Raw genomic sequence first — 15,091 nt, 5'->3', positions numbered from 1 at the left:
CCCATAGAGCCCTATAGGTACCCCACAGAGCCCATAGAGACCCATAGACCCCCATAGAGACCCCATAGAGCCCCATATGTATCCCAAAGAGCCCCATAGAGCCCCATAGATCCCCAATAGTGCTCCATAGGTACACATAGAGCCACATACACCCCCATAGGTACCCCATAAAGACCCCCCCTTCTTCCTGAGCCCCCCACCGGCGCCACTGTCCACGAAGTGCCCCACATGCAGGGTGTACCCCACAGAGCCCCATAGGTACCCCACAGAGCCCCATAGAGCCCCATAGAGACCCCATAGACCACCATAGCTACCCCATAGAGCACCATAGACCCCCATAGAGCCCCATAGAGACACCATAGAGCCCCATAGAGACCCTATAGAGACCCACAGAGCCCCATAGAGACCACTTAGAGCCCCACAGACCCCCATAGAGATCCCATAGAGTCCCATAGGTACCCCATAGAGCCCCATACACCCCCATAGAGACCCCATAGAGCCCCATAGGTACCCCATAGAGCCCCATAGAGACCGAATAGAGCCCCATAGAGATCCCATAGAGCCCCATAGATCCCCAATAGAGCCCCATAGGTACACATCGAGCCACATGGGTCCCCCATAGAGCCCCATAGAGCCCCATAGGTACCCCACAGAGCCCCATAGAGCCCCGTAGAGCCCCGTAGAGCCCCAATAGAACCCCATAGGTACACATCGAGCCACATGGGTCCCCCATAGAGCCTCATAGAGCCACAATAGAGCCCCATACACCCTCATAGAGACCCCATAGAGCCCCATACACCCCCATAGAGCCCCAATAGAGTCCCATGGAGACCCCATAGGTACCCCATAGAGACTCCCCCTTCTTCCTGAGCCCCCCACCGGCGCCGCCGTCCACGAAGTGCCCCACATGCAGGGTGTACCCCGCAGAGTCCCATAGGTACCCCACAGAGCCCCATAGAGCCCCAATAGAGCCCCATACACCGCCATAGAGACCCCGTAGAGCCCCATAGAGCCCCATAGAGACCCCGTAGAGACCCAATAGAGCCCCATAGGTACACATAGAGCCACATAGGTCCCCCATAGAGCCCCATAGAGTCCCATATGTACCCCACAGAGCCCATAGAGACCCATAGACCCCCATAGAGACCCCATAGAGCCCCATATGTATCCCAAAGAGCCCCATAGAGCCCCATAGATCCCCAATAGTGCTCCATAGGTACACATAGAGCCACATAGGTCCCCCATAGAGCCCCATAGAGCCCCATGGAGACCCCATAGGTACCCCATAAAGACCCCCCCTTCTTCCTGAGCCCCCCACCGGCGCCGCCGTCCACGAAGTGCCCCACATGCAGGGTGTACCCCACAGAGCCCCATAGGTACCCCACAGAGCCCCATAGAGCCCCATAGAGACCCCATAGACCACCATAGCTACCCCATAGAGCACCATAGACCCCCATAGAGCCCCATAGAGACACCATAGAGCCCCATAGAGACCCTATAGAGACCCACAGAGCCCCATAGAGACCACTTAGAGCCCCACAGACCCCCATAGAGATCCCATAGAGTCCCATAGGTACCCCATAGAGCCCCATACACCCCCATAGAGACCCCATAGAGCCCCATAGGTACCCCATAGAGCCCCATAGAGACCGAATAGAGCCCCATAGAGATCCCATAGAGCCCCATAGATCCCCAATAGAGCCCCATAGGTACACATCGAGCCACATGGGTCCCCCATAGAGCCCCATAGAGCCCCATAGGTACCCCACAGAGCCCCATAGAGCCCCGTAGAGCCCCGTAGAGCCCCAATAGAACCCCATAGGTACACATCGAGCCACATGGGTCCCCCATAGAGCCTCATAGAGCCACAATAGAGCCCCATACACCCTCATAGAGACCCCATAGAGCCCCATACACCCCCATAGAGCCCCAATAGAGTCCCATGGAGACCCCATAGGTACCCCATAGAGACTCCCCCTTCTTCCTGAGCCCCCCACCGGCGCCGCCGTCCACGAAGTGCCCCACATGCAGGGTGTACCCCGCAGAGTCCCATAGGTACCCCACAGAGCCCCATAGAGCCCCAATAGAGCCCCATACACCGCCATAGAGACCCCGTAGAGCCCCATAGAGCCCCATAGAGACCCCGTAGAGACCCAATAGAGCCCCATAGGTACACATAGAGCCACATAGGTCCCCCATAGAGCCCCATAGAGTCCCATATGTACCCCACAGAGCCCATAGAGACCCATAGACCCCCATAGAGACCCCATAGAGCCCCATATGTATCCCAAAGAGCCCCATAGAGCCCCATAGATCCCCAATAGTGCTCCATAGGTACACATAGAGCCACATAGGTCCCCCATAGAGCCCCATAGAGCCCCATGGAGACCCCATAGGTACCCCATAAAGACCCCCCCTTCTTCCTGAGCCCCCCACCGGCGCCGCCGTCCACGAAGTGCCCCACATGCAGGGTGTACCCCACAGAGCCCCATAGGTACCCCACAGAGCCCCATAGAGCCCCATAGAGACCCCATAGACCACCATAGCTACCCCATAGAGCACCATAGACCCCCATAGAGCCCCATAGAGACACCATAGAGCCCCATAGAGACCCTATAGAGACCCACAGAGCCCCATAGAGACCACTTAGAGCCCCACAGACCCCCATAGAGATCCCATAGAGTCCCATAGGTACCCCATAGAGCCCCATACACCCCCATAGAGACCCCATAGAGCCCCATAGGGACCCCATAGAGCACCATAGAGACCCAATAGAGCCCCATAGAGACCCCATAGAGCCCCGTAGAGCCCCATAGATCCCCAATAGAGCCCCATAGGTACACATAGAGCCACATAGGTCCCCCATAGAGCCCCAGGGAGACCCCATAGGTACCCCATAGAGACCCCCCCTTCTTCCTGAGCCCCCCACCGGCGCCGCCGTCCACGAAGTGCCCCACATGCAGGGTGTACCCCGCAGAGTCCCATAGGTACCCCACAGAGCCCCATAGAGCCCCAATAGAGCCCCATACACCACCATAGAGACCCCGTAGAGCCCCATAGAGCCCCACAGAGACCCCGTAGAGACCCAATAGAGCCCCATAGGTACACATAGAGCCACATAGGTCCCCCATAGAGCTCCATAGAGCCCCATAGGTACCCCACAGAGCCCATAGAGACGCATAGACCCCCATAGAGACCCCATAGAGCCCCATATGTATCCCAAAGAGCCCCATAGAGCCCCATAGATCCCCAATAGTGCTCCATAGGTACACATAGAGCCACATAGGTCCCCCATAGAGCCCCATAGACCCCCAGGGAGACCCCATAGGTACCCCATAAAGACCCCCCCTTCTTCCTGAGCCCCCCACCGGCGCCGCCGTCCACGAAGTGCCCCACATGCAGGGTGTACCCCGCAGAGCCCCATAGGTACCCCACAGAGCCCCATAGAGACCCCATAGAGCCCCATACACCGCCATAGAGACCCCGTAGAGCCCCATAGAGCCCCATAGAGACCCCGTAGAGACCCAATAGAGTCCCATAGGTACACATAGAGCCACATAGGTCCCCCATAGAGCCCCATAGAGTCCCATAGGTACCCCACAGAGCCCATAGAGACCCACAGACCCCCATAGAGACCCCATAGAGCCCCATATGTATCCCAAAGAGCCCCATAGAGCCCCATAGAGACCCCATATAGCCCCATAGATCCCCAATAGAGCCCCATTGGTACACATAGAGCCCCATAGGTCCCCCATAGAGACCCCATAGAGACTCCCCCTTCTTCCTGAGCCCCCCACCGGCGCCGCCGTCCACGAAGTGCCCCACATGCAGGGTGTACCTCACAGAGCCCCATAGGTACCCCACAGAGCTCCATAGACACCTCATAGAGCCCCATAGAGACCCTATAGAGACCCATAGAGCCTCATAGAGACCACATAGATCCCCACAGACTGCCATAGAGATCCCATAGAGCCCCATAGAGACCACATAGAGCCCCATAGAGCCTCATAGAGACCCTGTAGCCCCCATAGAGACCCCATAGAGACCACATGGAGCCCCACAGACCCCCATAGAGACCCCATAGAGCCCCATAGAGCCCCATAGACCCCAATAGAGCCCCATAGAGCCCCAATAGAGCCCCATAGGTACACATAGAGCCACATAGGTCCCCCATAGAGCCCCATAGAGACCCCCCTTCTTCCTGAGCCCCCCACCGGCGCCGCCGTCCACGAAGTGCCCCACATGCAGGGTGTACCTCACAGAGCCCCATAGGTACCCCACAGAGCTCCATAGACACCTCATAGAGCCCCATAGAGACCCTATAGAGACCCATAGAGCCTCATAGAGACCACATAGATCCCCACAGACTGCCATAGAGATCCCATAGAGCCCCATAGGTACCCCATAGAGCCCCATAGAGCCTCATAGAGACCCTGTAGCCTCCATAGAGACCCCATAGAGACCACATGGAGCCCCACAGACCCCCATAGAGACCCCATAGAGCCCCATAGAGCCCCATAGACCCCAATAGAGCCCCATAGAGCCCCAATAGAGCCCCATAGGTACACATAGAGCCACACAGGTCCACCACAGAGCCCCATAGAGCCCCATAGGTACACATAGAGCCCCATAGGTCCCCCATAGAGACCCCATAGAGACCCCCCCTTCTTCCTGAGCCCCCCACCGGCGCCGCCGTCCACGAAGTGCCCCACATGCAGGGTGTACCCCGCAGAGCCCATAGAGACCCCACAGAGCCCCATAGAGCCCCAATAGAGCCCCATACACCGCCATAGAGACCCCGTAGAGCCCCATAGAGCCCCATAGAGACCCCGTAGAGACCCAATAGAGCCCCATAGGTACACATAGAGCCACATAGGTCCCCCATAGAGCCCCATAGAGTCCCATAGGTACCCCACAGAGCCCATAGAGACCCACAGACCCCCATAGAGACCCCATAGAGCCCCATATGTATCCCAAAGAGCCCCATAGAGCCCCATAGAGACCCCATATAGCCCCATAGATCCCCAATAGAGCCCCATTGGTACACATAGAGCCCCATAGGTCCCCCATAGAGACCCCATAGAGACTCCCCCTTCTTCCTGAGCCCCCCACCGGCGCCGCCGTCCACGAAGTGCCCCACATGCAGGGTGTACCCCGCAGAGTCCCATAGGTACCCCACAGAGCCCCATAGAGCCCCAATAGAGCCCCATACACCACCATAGAGACCCCGTAGAGCCCCATAGAGCCCCACAGAGACCCCGTAGAGACCCAATAGAGCCCCATAGGTACACATAGAGCCACATAGGTCCCCCATAGAGCTCCATAGAGCCCCATAGGTACCCCACAGAGCCCATAGAGACCCATAGACCCCCATAGAGACCCCATAGAGCCCCATATGTATCCCAAAGAGCCCCATAGAGCCCCATAGAGACCACATATAGCCCCATAGATCCCCAATAGAGCCCCATTGGTACACATAGAGCCACATAGGTCCCCCATAGGTACCCCATAGAGACCCCCCCTTCTTCCTGAGCCCCCCACCGGCGCCGCCGTCCACGAAGTGCCCCACATGCAGGGTGTACCCCACAGAGCCCCATAGGTACCCCACAGAGCCCCATAGAGCCCCAATAGAGCCCCATACACCGCCACAGAGACCCCGTAGAGCCCCATAGAGCCCCATAGAGACCCCGTAGAGACCCAATAGAGCCCCATAGGTACACATAGAGCCACATAGGTCCCCCATAGAGCTCCATAGAGCCCCATAGGTACCCCACAGAGCCCATAGAGACCCATAGACCCCCATAGAGACCCCATAGAGCCCCATATGTATCCCAAAGAGCCCCATAGAGCCCCATAGAGACCCCATATAGCCCCATAGATCCCCAATAGAGCCCCATAGGTACACATAGAGCCACATAGGTCCCCCATAGAGCTCCATAGAGCCCCATAGGTACCCCACAGAGCCCATAGAGACCCATAGACCCCCATAGAGACCCCATAGAGCCCCATATGTATCCCAAAGAGCCCCATAGAGCCCCATAGAGACCCCATATAGCCCCATAGATCCCCAATAGAGCCCCATTGGTACACATAGAGCCCCATAGGTCCCCCATAGAGCCCCATAGAGACCCCCCCTTCTTCCTGAGCCCCCCACCGGCGCCGCCGTCCACGAAGTGCCCCACATGCAGGGTGTACCTCACAGAGCCCCATAGGTACCCCACAGAGCTCCATAGACACCTCATAGAGCCCCATAGAGACCCTATAGAGACCCATAGAGCCTCATAGAGACCACATAGATCCCCACAGACTGCCATAGAGATCCCATAGAGCCCCATAGAGACCACATAGAGCCCCATAGAGCCTCATAGAGACCCTGTAGCCCCCATAGAGACCCCATAGAGACCACATGGAGCCCCACAGACCCCCATAGAGACCCCATAGAGCCCCATAGAGCCCCATAGACCCCAATAGAGACCCATAGAGCCCCAATAGAGCCCCATAGGTACACATAGAGCCACACAGGTCCACCACAGAGCCCCATAGAGCCCCATAGGTACACATAGAGCCCCATAGGTCCCCCATAGAGCCCCATAGAGTCCCATAGGTACCCCACAGAGCCCATAGAGACCCACAGACCCCCATAGAGACCCCATAGAGCCCCATATGTATCCCAAAGAGCCCCATAGAGCCCCATAGAGACCACATATAGCCCCATAGATCCCCAATAGAGCCCCATTGGTACACATAGAGCCACATAGGTCCCCCATAGAGCCCCATAGAGACCCCCCCTTCTTCCTGAGCCCCCCACCGGCGCCGCCGTCCACGAAGTGCCCCACATGCAGGGTGTACCCCGCAGAGTCCCATAGGTACCCCACAGAGCCCCATAGAGCCCCAATAGAGCCCCATACACCGCCATAGAGACCCCGTAGAGCCCCATAGAGCCCCATAGAGACCCCGTAGAGACCCAATAGAGTCCCATAGGTACACATAGAGCCACATAGGTCCCCCATAGAGCCCCATAGAGTCCCATAGGTACCCCACAGAGCCCATAGAGACCCACAGACCCCCATAGAGACCCCATAGAGCCCCATATGTATCCCAAAGAGCCCCATAGAGCCCCATAGAGACCACATATAGCCCCATAGATCCCCAATAGAGCCCCATTGGTACACATAGAGCCACATAGGTCCCCCATAGAGCCCCATAGAGACCCCCTCTTCTTCCTGAGCCCCCCACCGGCGCCGCCGTCCACGAAGTGCCCCACATGCAGGGTGTATCCGTCCTCCTCGGCGCTGATGGCATTTGGGGACAGGGCGAAGGTCCCATAGGTGGCCGAGGCCGTGTTGTTCTCAAAGTCCTCCAGCTCCACCCGCAGCTCATAGCGGCCCTGCAGGGTCAGCACGTGGATGGTCTGCAGCCCTGGGGGGGGGCACAGGGGGGGCATCAGGGGGGGACACCATGGGGGCACATTGGGGGCACAATGGGGGCAGTATGGGGACACAATGGGGGCACAATGGGGACACCATGGGGGCACAGTGGGGGCACAATGGGGACATTAAATGGGGGCACAATGGGGGCACAGTGGGGGCAGAATGGGGGCAGAATGGGGGCACAGTGGGGGCAGAATGGGGGCACAATGGGGGCACCATGGGGACACAATGGGGGCAGTATGGGGACACAATGAGGGCACAATGGGGACACCATGGGGGCACAGTGGGGGCACAATGGGGACATTAAATGGGGGCACAATGGGGGCACAGTGGGGGCAGAATGGGGGCAGAATGGGGGCACAGTGGGGGCAGAATGGGGGCAGAATGGGGGCACAATGGGGGCACCATGGGGACACAATGGGGGCAGTATGGGGACACAATGGGGACACAATGGGGGCACAGGGGGGGCATCATGGGGGGACACCATGGGGGCACCGTGGGGGCAGTGTGGGGGCATCAGGGGGACACCATGGGGGCACAATGGGGGCAGTATGGGGGCACAATGAGGGCACAATGGGGACACAATGGGGGCACAATGGGGGCACAGTGGGGGCACAATGGAGGCAGTGTGGGGGACACAGTGGGGACATCAGGGGGACACAATGGGGGCACAATGGGGACACAATGGGGTACAATGGGGACATTAAATGGGGACACAATGGGGGCACAATGGGGGCACAATGGGGGCACAGTGGGGACATTAAATGGGGGCACAATGGGGGCACAATGGGGACATTAAATGGGGAAACAATGGGGGCACAATGGGGGCACAATGGGGGCACAATGGGGACATTAAATGGGGGCACAATGGGGGCACAATGGGGGTACAATGGGGACACAATGGGGACACAATGAGGGCACAATGGGGGCACAATGAGGGCACAATGGGGGCACAGGGGGGGCATCAGGGGGGGACACCATGGGGGCACCGTGGGGGCAGTGTGGGGGCATCAGGGGGACACCATGGGGGCACAATGGGGCAGTATGGGGGCACAATGAGGGCACAATGGGGACACAATGAGGGCACAATGGGGACACCATGGGGGCACAGGGGGGGCACATTGGGGGCACAATGGGGGCACAATGGGGACACAATGGGGGCACAATGGGGGCAGTATGGGGGGGACACCATGGGGGCACAATGGGGACACAATGGGGACATTAAATGGGGTACACAATGGGGGCACAATGGGGACACAATGGGGGCACAATGAGGGCACAATGGGGACACAATGGGGACACTGTGGGGACACAATGGGGACATTAAATGGGGGCACAATGGGGGCACAATGGGGACATTAAATGGGGACACAATGGGGACACAATGGGGGCACAATGGGGGCAGTATGGGGACACAATGGGGGCACAATGGGGACATTAAATGGGGACACAATGGGGACATTAAACGGGGACACAATGGGGACATTAAATGGGGACACAATGGGGGCAGTGTGGGGACATCAGGGGGACACATTGGGGGCAGTATGGGGTCAGTATGGGGGCACAATGGGGACACATTGGGGGCAGTATGGGGGCACAATGGGGACACAATGGGGGCACAATGGGGACATTAAATGGGGGCACAATGGGGGCACAATGGGGACATTAAATGGGGACACAATGGGGACACAATGGGGGCACAGTGGGGACAAAATGGGGACATTAAATGGGGACACAATGGGGACATTAAATGGGGCACAATGGGGGCACAATGGGGGCACAGTGGGGACATTAAATGGGGACACAATGGGGGCACAATGGGGACACATTGGGGGCACAGTGGGGGCACAATGGGGACACAATGGGGACACAATGGGGACATTAAATGGGGACACCATGGGGGGACAATGGGGGCACAATGGGGGCACAATGGGGACATTAAATGGGGACACAATGGGGGCACAATGGGGACATTAAATGGGGACACAATGGGGACATTAAATGGGGACATTAAATGGGGACATTAAATGGGGACACAATGGGGGCACAATGGGGGCAGTATGGGGACACAATGGGGGCACAATGGGGACATTAAATGGGGACACAATGAGGGCACAATGGGGACACAATGGGGGCACAATGGGGGCACAGTGGGGGCAGTATGGGGACACAATGGGGGCACAATGGGGACATTAAATGGGGACACAATGGGGACACAATGGGGGTACAATGGGGACACCGTGGGGGCAGTATGGGGGCACAATGGGGGCAGTATGGGGACACAATGGGGACACAATGGGGACACATTGGGGGCAGTATGGGGGCACAATGGGGGCACAATGGGGGCACAGTGGGGACATTAAATGGGGGCACAATGGGGGCACAATGGGGACACAGTGGGGACACAATGGGGACATTAAATGGGGACACAATGGGGGCACAATGGGGGCACAATGGGGACATTAAATGGGGACACAATGAGGGCACAATGGGGGCACAGTGGGGGCACAATGGGGACATTAAATGGGGACACAATGGGGACACAATGGGGGCACAATGGGGGCACAATGGGGGCAGTATGGGGACATTAAATGGGGACACAATGGGGACATTAAATGGGGACACTGTGGGGACATTAAACGGGGACACAATGGGGACATTAAATGGGGACACAATGGGGGCAGTGTGGGGACATCAGGGGGACACATTGGGGGCAGTATGGGGTCAGTATGGGGGCACAATGGGGACACATTGGGGGCAGTATGGGGGCACAATGGGGACACAATGGGGGCACAATGGGGACATTAAATGGGGGCACAATGGGGGCACAATGGGGACACAATGGGGGCACAGTGGGGACACAATGGGGACATTAAATGGGGACACAATGGGGACATTAAATGGGGGCACAGTGGGGGCACAATGGGGGCACAATGGGGACACAGTGGGGACATTAAATGGGGACACAATGGGGACACAGTGGGGACACAATGGGGACGCAATGGGGTCCCAATGGGTTCAATGGGTGCTGATGGGTTCTATGGGTCCCAATGGGTTCTATGGGTCCGAGTGGGTCCGGATGGGTTCTATGGGGTCCCAATGGGCGCCAATGGGCTCCCATGGGTTCTATGGGTGCCAATGGGTTCTGTGGGGTCCCAATGGGTTCTGTGGGGTCCCAATGTGTCCCAATGGGTTCTGTGGGTCCCAATGGGTCCCAATGGGTCCTGATGAGTTCTGTGGGGTCCCAATGGGTTCTGTGGGGTCCCAATGTGTCCCAATGGGTTCTGTGGGTCCCAATGGGTCCCAATGGGTTCTATGGGGTCCCAATGGGTTCTATGGGGTCCTGATGGGTTCTATGGGTCCTATGGGTTCTATGGGGTCCTGATGGGTTCTATGGGTCCTATGGGTCCCAATGGGTCCCAATGGGTTCTAAGGGTCCCAATGTGTCCCAATGGGTTCTATCGGGTCCCAATAGGTTCTGTGGGGTCCCAATGGGTCCCAATGGGTTCTATGGGTCCCGATGGGTTCTGTGGGTCCCAATGGGTCCTTATGGGTTCTATGGGGTCCCAATGGGTTCTATGGGGTCCTATGGGTCCCAATGTGTCCCAATGGGTTCTATGGGGTCCCAATGGGTTCTAGGGGGTCCTATGGGTCCTGATGGGTTCTATGGGGTCCCAGTGGGTTCTGTGGGGTCCCAATGGGTCCTGTGGGGTCCCAATGGGTGCTGATGGGTTCTGTGGGTCCCAATGTGTCCCAATGGGTTCTATGGGGTCCCAATGGGTTCTATGGGTCCCAATGGGTCCCAATGGGTTCTGTGGGTCCCAATGGGTGCCCATGGGTTCTATGGGGTCCGAATGGGTCCTATGGGGTCCCAATGGGTCTCAATGGGTTCTATGGGTCCCAATGGGTCCCAATGGGTCTCAATGGGTTCTATGGGTCTCAATGCGTCCTGATGGGTTCTGTGGGGTCCCAATGGGTTCTGTGGGGTCCCAATGGGTCCTTATGGGTTCTGTGGGGTCCCAATGGGTTCTGTGGGGTCCCAATGGGTCCCAATGGGTTCTGTGGGGTCCCAATGGGTTCTGTGGGTCCCAATGGGTCCTTATGGGTTCTATGGGGTCCCAATGGGTTCTATGGGGTCCTATGGGTCCCAATGGGTCCTGATGGGTTCTATGGGGTCCCAATGGGTTCTGTGGGGTCCCAATGGGTCCTGTGGGGTCCCAATGGGTTCTATGGGTCCCAATGGGTCCCAATGTGTCCTATGGGGTCCCAATGGGTGCCGATGGGTTCTATGGGTCCCAATGGGTCCCAATGGGCCCTATGGGTCCCAATGGGTTCTATGGGTCCCAATGTGTCCCAGTGGGTTCTATGGGGTCCCAATGGGTTCTGTGGGTCCCAACGGGTCCTGATGGGTTCTATGGGTCCCAATGGGTCCCAATGGGTTCTATGGGTCCCAATGTGTCCCAATGGGTTCTATGGGGTCCCAATGGGTTCTATGGGTCCCAATGTGTCCCAATGGGTTCTATGGGGTCCCAAGGGGTTCTGTGGGGTCCCAATGGGTTCTATGGGTCCTATGGGGTCCCAATGGGTCCCAATGGGTTCTATGGGTCCCAATGGGTTCTATGGGTCCCAATGGGTCCCAATGGGTTCTATGGGTCCCAATGGTTCCCAATGGGTTCTGTGGGTCCCAATGGGTGCCCATGGGTTCTATGGGGTCCGAATGGGTCCTATGGGGTCCCAATGGGTCTCAATGGGTTCTATGGGTCCCAATGGGTCCCAATGGGTCTCAATGGGTTCTATGGGTCTCAATGCGTCCTGATGGGTTCTGTGGGGTCCCAATGGGTTCTGTGGGGTCCCAATGGGTTCTATGGGTCCTATGGGGTCCCAATGGGTCCCAATGGGTTCTATGGGTCCCAATGGGTCCCAATGGGTTCTATGGGTCCCAATGGTTCCCAATGGGTTCTGTGGGTCCCAATGGGTGCCCATGGGTTCTATGGGGTCCGAATGGGTCCTATGGGGTCCCAATGGGTCTCAATGGGTTCTATGGGTCCCAATGGGTCCCAATGGGTCTCAATGGGTTCTATGGGTCTCAATGCGTCCTGATGGGTTCTGTGGGGTCCCAATGGGTTCTGTGGGGTCCCAATGGGTTCTATGGGTCCTATGGGGTCCCAATGGGTCCCAATGGGTTCTATGGGTCCCAATGGGTCCCAATGGGTTCTATGGGTCCCAATGGTTCCCAATGGGTTCTGTGGGTCCCAATGGGTGCCCATGGGTTCTATGGGGTCCGAATGGGTCCTATGGGGTCCCAATGGGTCTCAATGGGTTCTATGGGTCCCAATGGGTCCCAATGGGTCTCAATGGGTTCTATGGGTCTCAATGCGTCCTGATGGGTTCTGTGGGGTCCCAATGGGTTCTGTGGGGTCCCAATGGGTTCTATGGGTCCTATGGGGTCCCAATGGTTCCCAATGGGTTCTATGGGTCCCAATGGGTCCTGATGGGTTCTATGGGGTCCCAATGGGTCCCAATGGGTCCTGATGAGTTCTGTGGGGTCCCAATGGGTTCTGTGGGGTCCCAGTGGGTCCTGTGGGGTCCCAATGGGTCCTGTGGGGTCCCAATGGGTTCTATGGGTCCTATGGGGTCCCAATGGTTCCCAATGGCTTCTATGGGTCCCAATGGGTCCTGATGGGTTCTATGGGTCCCAATGGGTCCCAATGGGTTCTATGGGTCCCAATGGGTCCCAATGTGTCCCGTGGGGTCCCAATGGGTCCCAATGAGTTCTGTGGGGTCCCAATGGGTCCTATGGGGTCCCAATGGTTCCCAATGGCTTCTATGGGTCCCAATGGGTTCTGTGGGGTGGCAGTGGGTGCAATGGGGTCGCAGTGTGTTGCATGGGCTGCCCTCACCTAGCCAATATTCGCCGTCGGCGCGGCCGAATCCGTAGCGGTAATCGTTCCAACCCCGGAAGAAACTGACGGAGCCGTTGAAGCGCTTCTGGAACACCTTTGGGGGGGGGGGGAACACGCGTGTACACACCTGTGCACACGCGTGTACATACGTACGCACGTACAGAGACACGTGGACGCGTGGGTGGGGTTGGGGGGGTTGGGAGCCCACCTGGGGGTGACACACGCAGACACACGCGTGTGCAAGCGCACACATGGGTGTTACACAGATACATACATGGGCGTTCCGCACGCACACGTATATGTCACGCACACACGTGTGTCGCTCACACACGTATGTTACATGCACACATGTATGTTACACACACACATGTATGTCACACACACACACATTGCACATACAGATCTGTCACACACACACGTATGTTACACACACACACACGTTACATACACACATGTTACATACACACAAGTCTGTCACACACACACACGTATGTTACATGCACACATACATGTTACACACACACATGTATGTCACACACACACACATTGCACATACAGGTCTGTTACACACACACGTATGTTACACACACACGTATGTTACATGCACACATACGTGTTACACACACACACGTATGTCACACACACACATTGCACATACAGGTCTGTCACACACACACACACGTTACACACACACACGGATGTTACATACACACACACGTTACATACACACAAGTCTGTCACACACACACACGTATGTTACATGCACACATGTGTGTTACACACACGCATGTATGTCACACACACACATTGCACATACAGATCTGTTACACACACGTATGTTACACACACACACATTACACACACACATGTTACACACACACAAGTCTGTCACACACACACACGTATGTTACATGCACACAGATGTTACACACACACATATGTCACATACACACACATTGCACATACAGGTCTGTCACACACACACATGTTACACACACACACACACATGTTACATACACACAAGTCTGTCACACACACACACGTATGTTACATGCACACATATATGTTACACACACACACGTATGTCACACACACACATTGCACATACAGATCTGTCACACACACACGTATGTTACACACACACACATGTTACACACACACATATGTTACATACACACAAGTACGTCACACACACACACGTATGTTACATGCGCACATATCTGTTACACACACACATGTATGTCACACACACACACATTGCACATACAGATCTGTTACACACACACATGTTACACACACACATGTTACACACACACACACGTTACATACACACAAGTCTGTCACACACACACACGTATGTTACATGCACACATACATGTTACACACACACACGTATGTCACACACACAGACATTGCACATACAGATCTGTCACACACACGTATGTTACACACACACACATGTTACATACACACATGTTACATACACACAAGTCTGTCACACACACACACGTATGTTACATGCACACATATATGTTACACACACGTATGTCACACACACACATTGCACATACAGGTCTGTCACACACACACACACGTTACACACACACACGTATGTTACACACACACACACACACATATGTTACATACACACAAGTCTGTCACACACACACATGTATGTTACATGCACACATACGTGTTACACACACACACGTATGTCACACACACACACATTGCACATACAGATCTGTCACACACACG

General features: G+C 56.3%; 1 protein-coding gene across 2 annotated transcripts in view; it reads right to left on the bottom strand.

The window, feature by feature from the left end:
• The window catches only part of LOC112531347 (microfibril-associated glycoprotein 4-like), a 31,519-nt gene that overhangs the window by 9,896 nt on the left and 6,532 nt on the right, over window positions 1–15,091 (bottom strand). For both annotated transcript variants that reach the window (XM_040656830.2, XM_040656829.2), the window contains exons 4-5: window positions 13,331–13,427; window positions 7,237–7,419 (exon numbers count right to left, since the gene is read on the bottom strand). In XM_040656830.2, coding sequence (XP_040512764.1) covers window positions 7,237–7,419; window positions 13,331–13,427 — 280 coding nt within the window. The remainder of the gene's footprint in view (window positions 1–7,236; window positions 7,420–13,330; window positions 13,428–15,091) is intronic.

Source organism: Gallus gallus (genome assembly GCF_016699485.2).
Source record: "Gallus gallus isolate bGalGal1 chromosome 36 unlocalized genomic scaffold, bGalGal1.mat.broiler.GRCg7b 36_unloc1, whole genome shotgun sequence".
Lineage (NCBI taxonomy): Eukaryota > Metazoa > Chordata > Aves > Galliformes > Phasianidae > Gallus > Gallus gallus.
The sequence above is the reverse complement of the archived record's forward strand: the minus strand, read 5'-3'. Positions and strand labels throughout refer to the sequence as shown.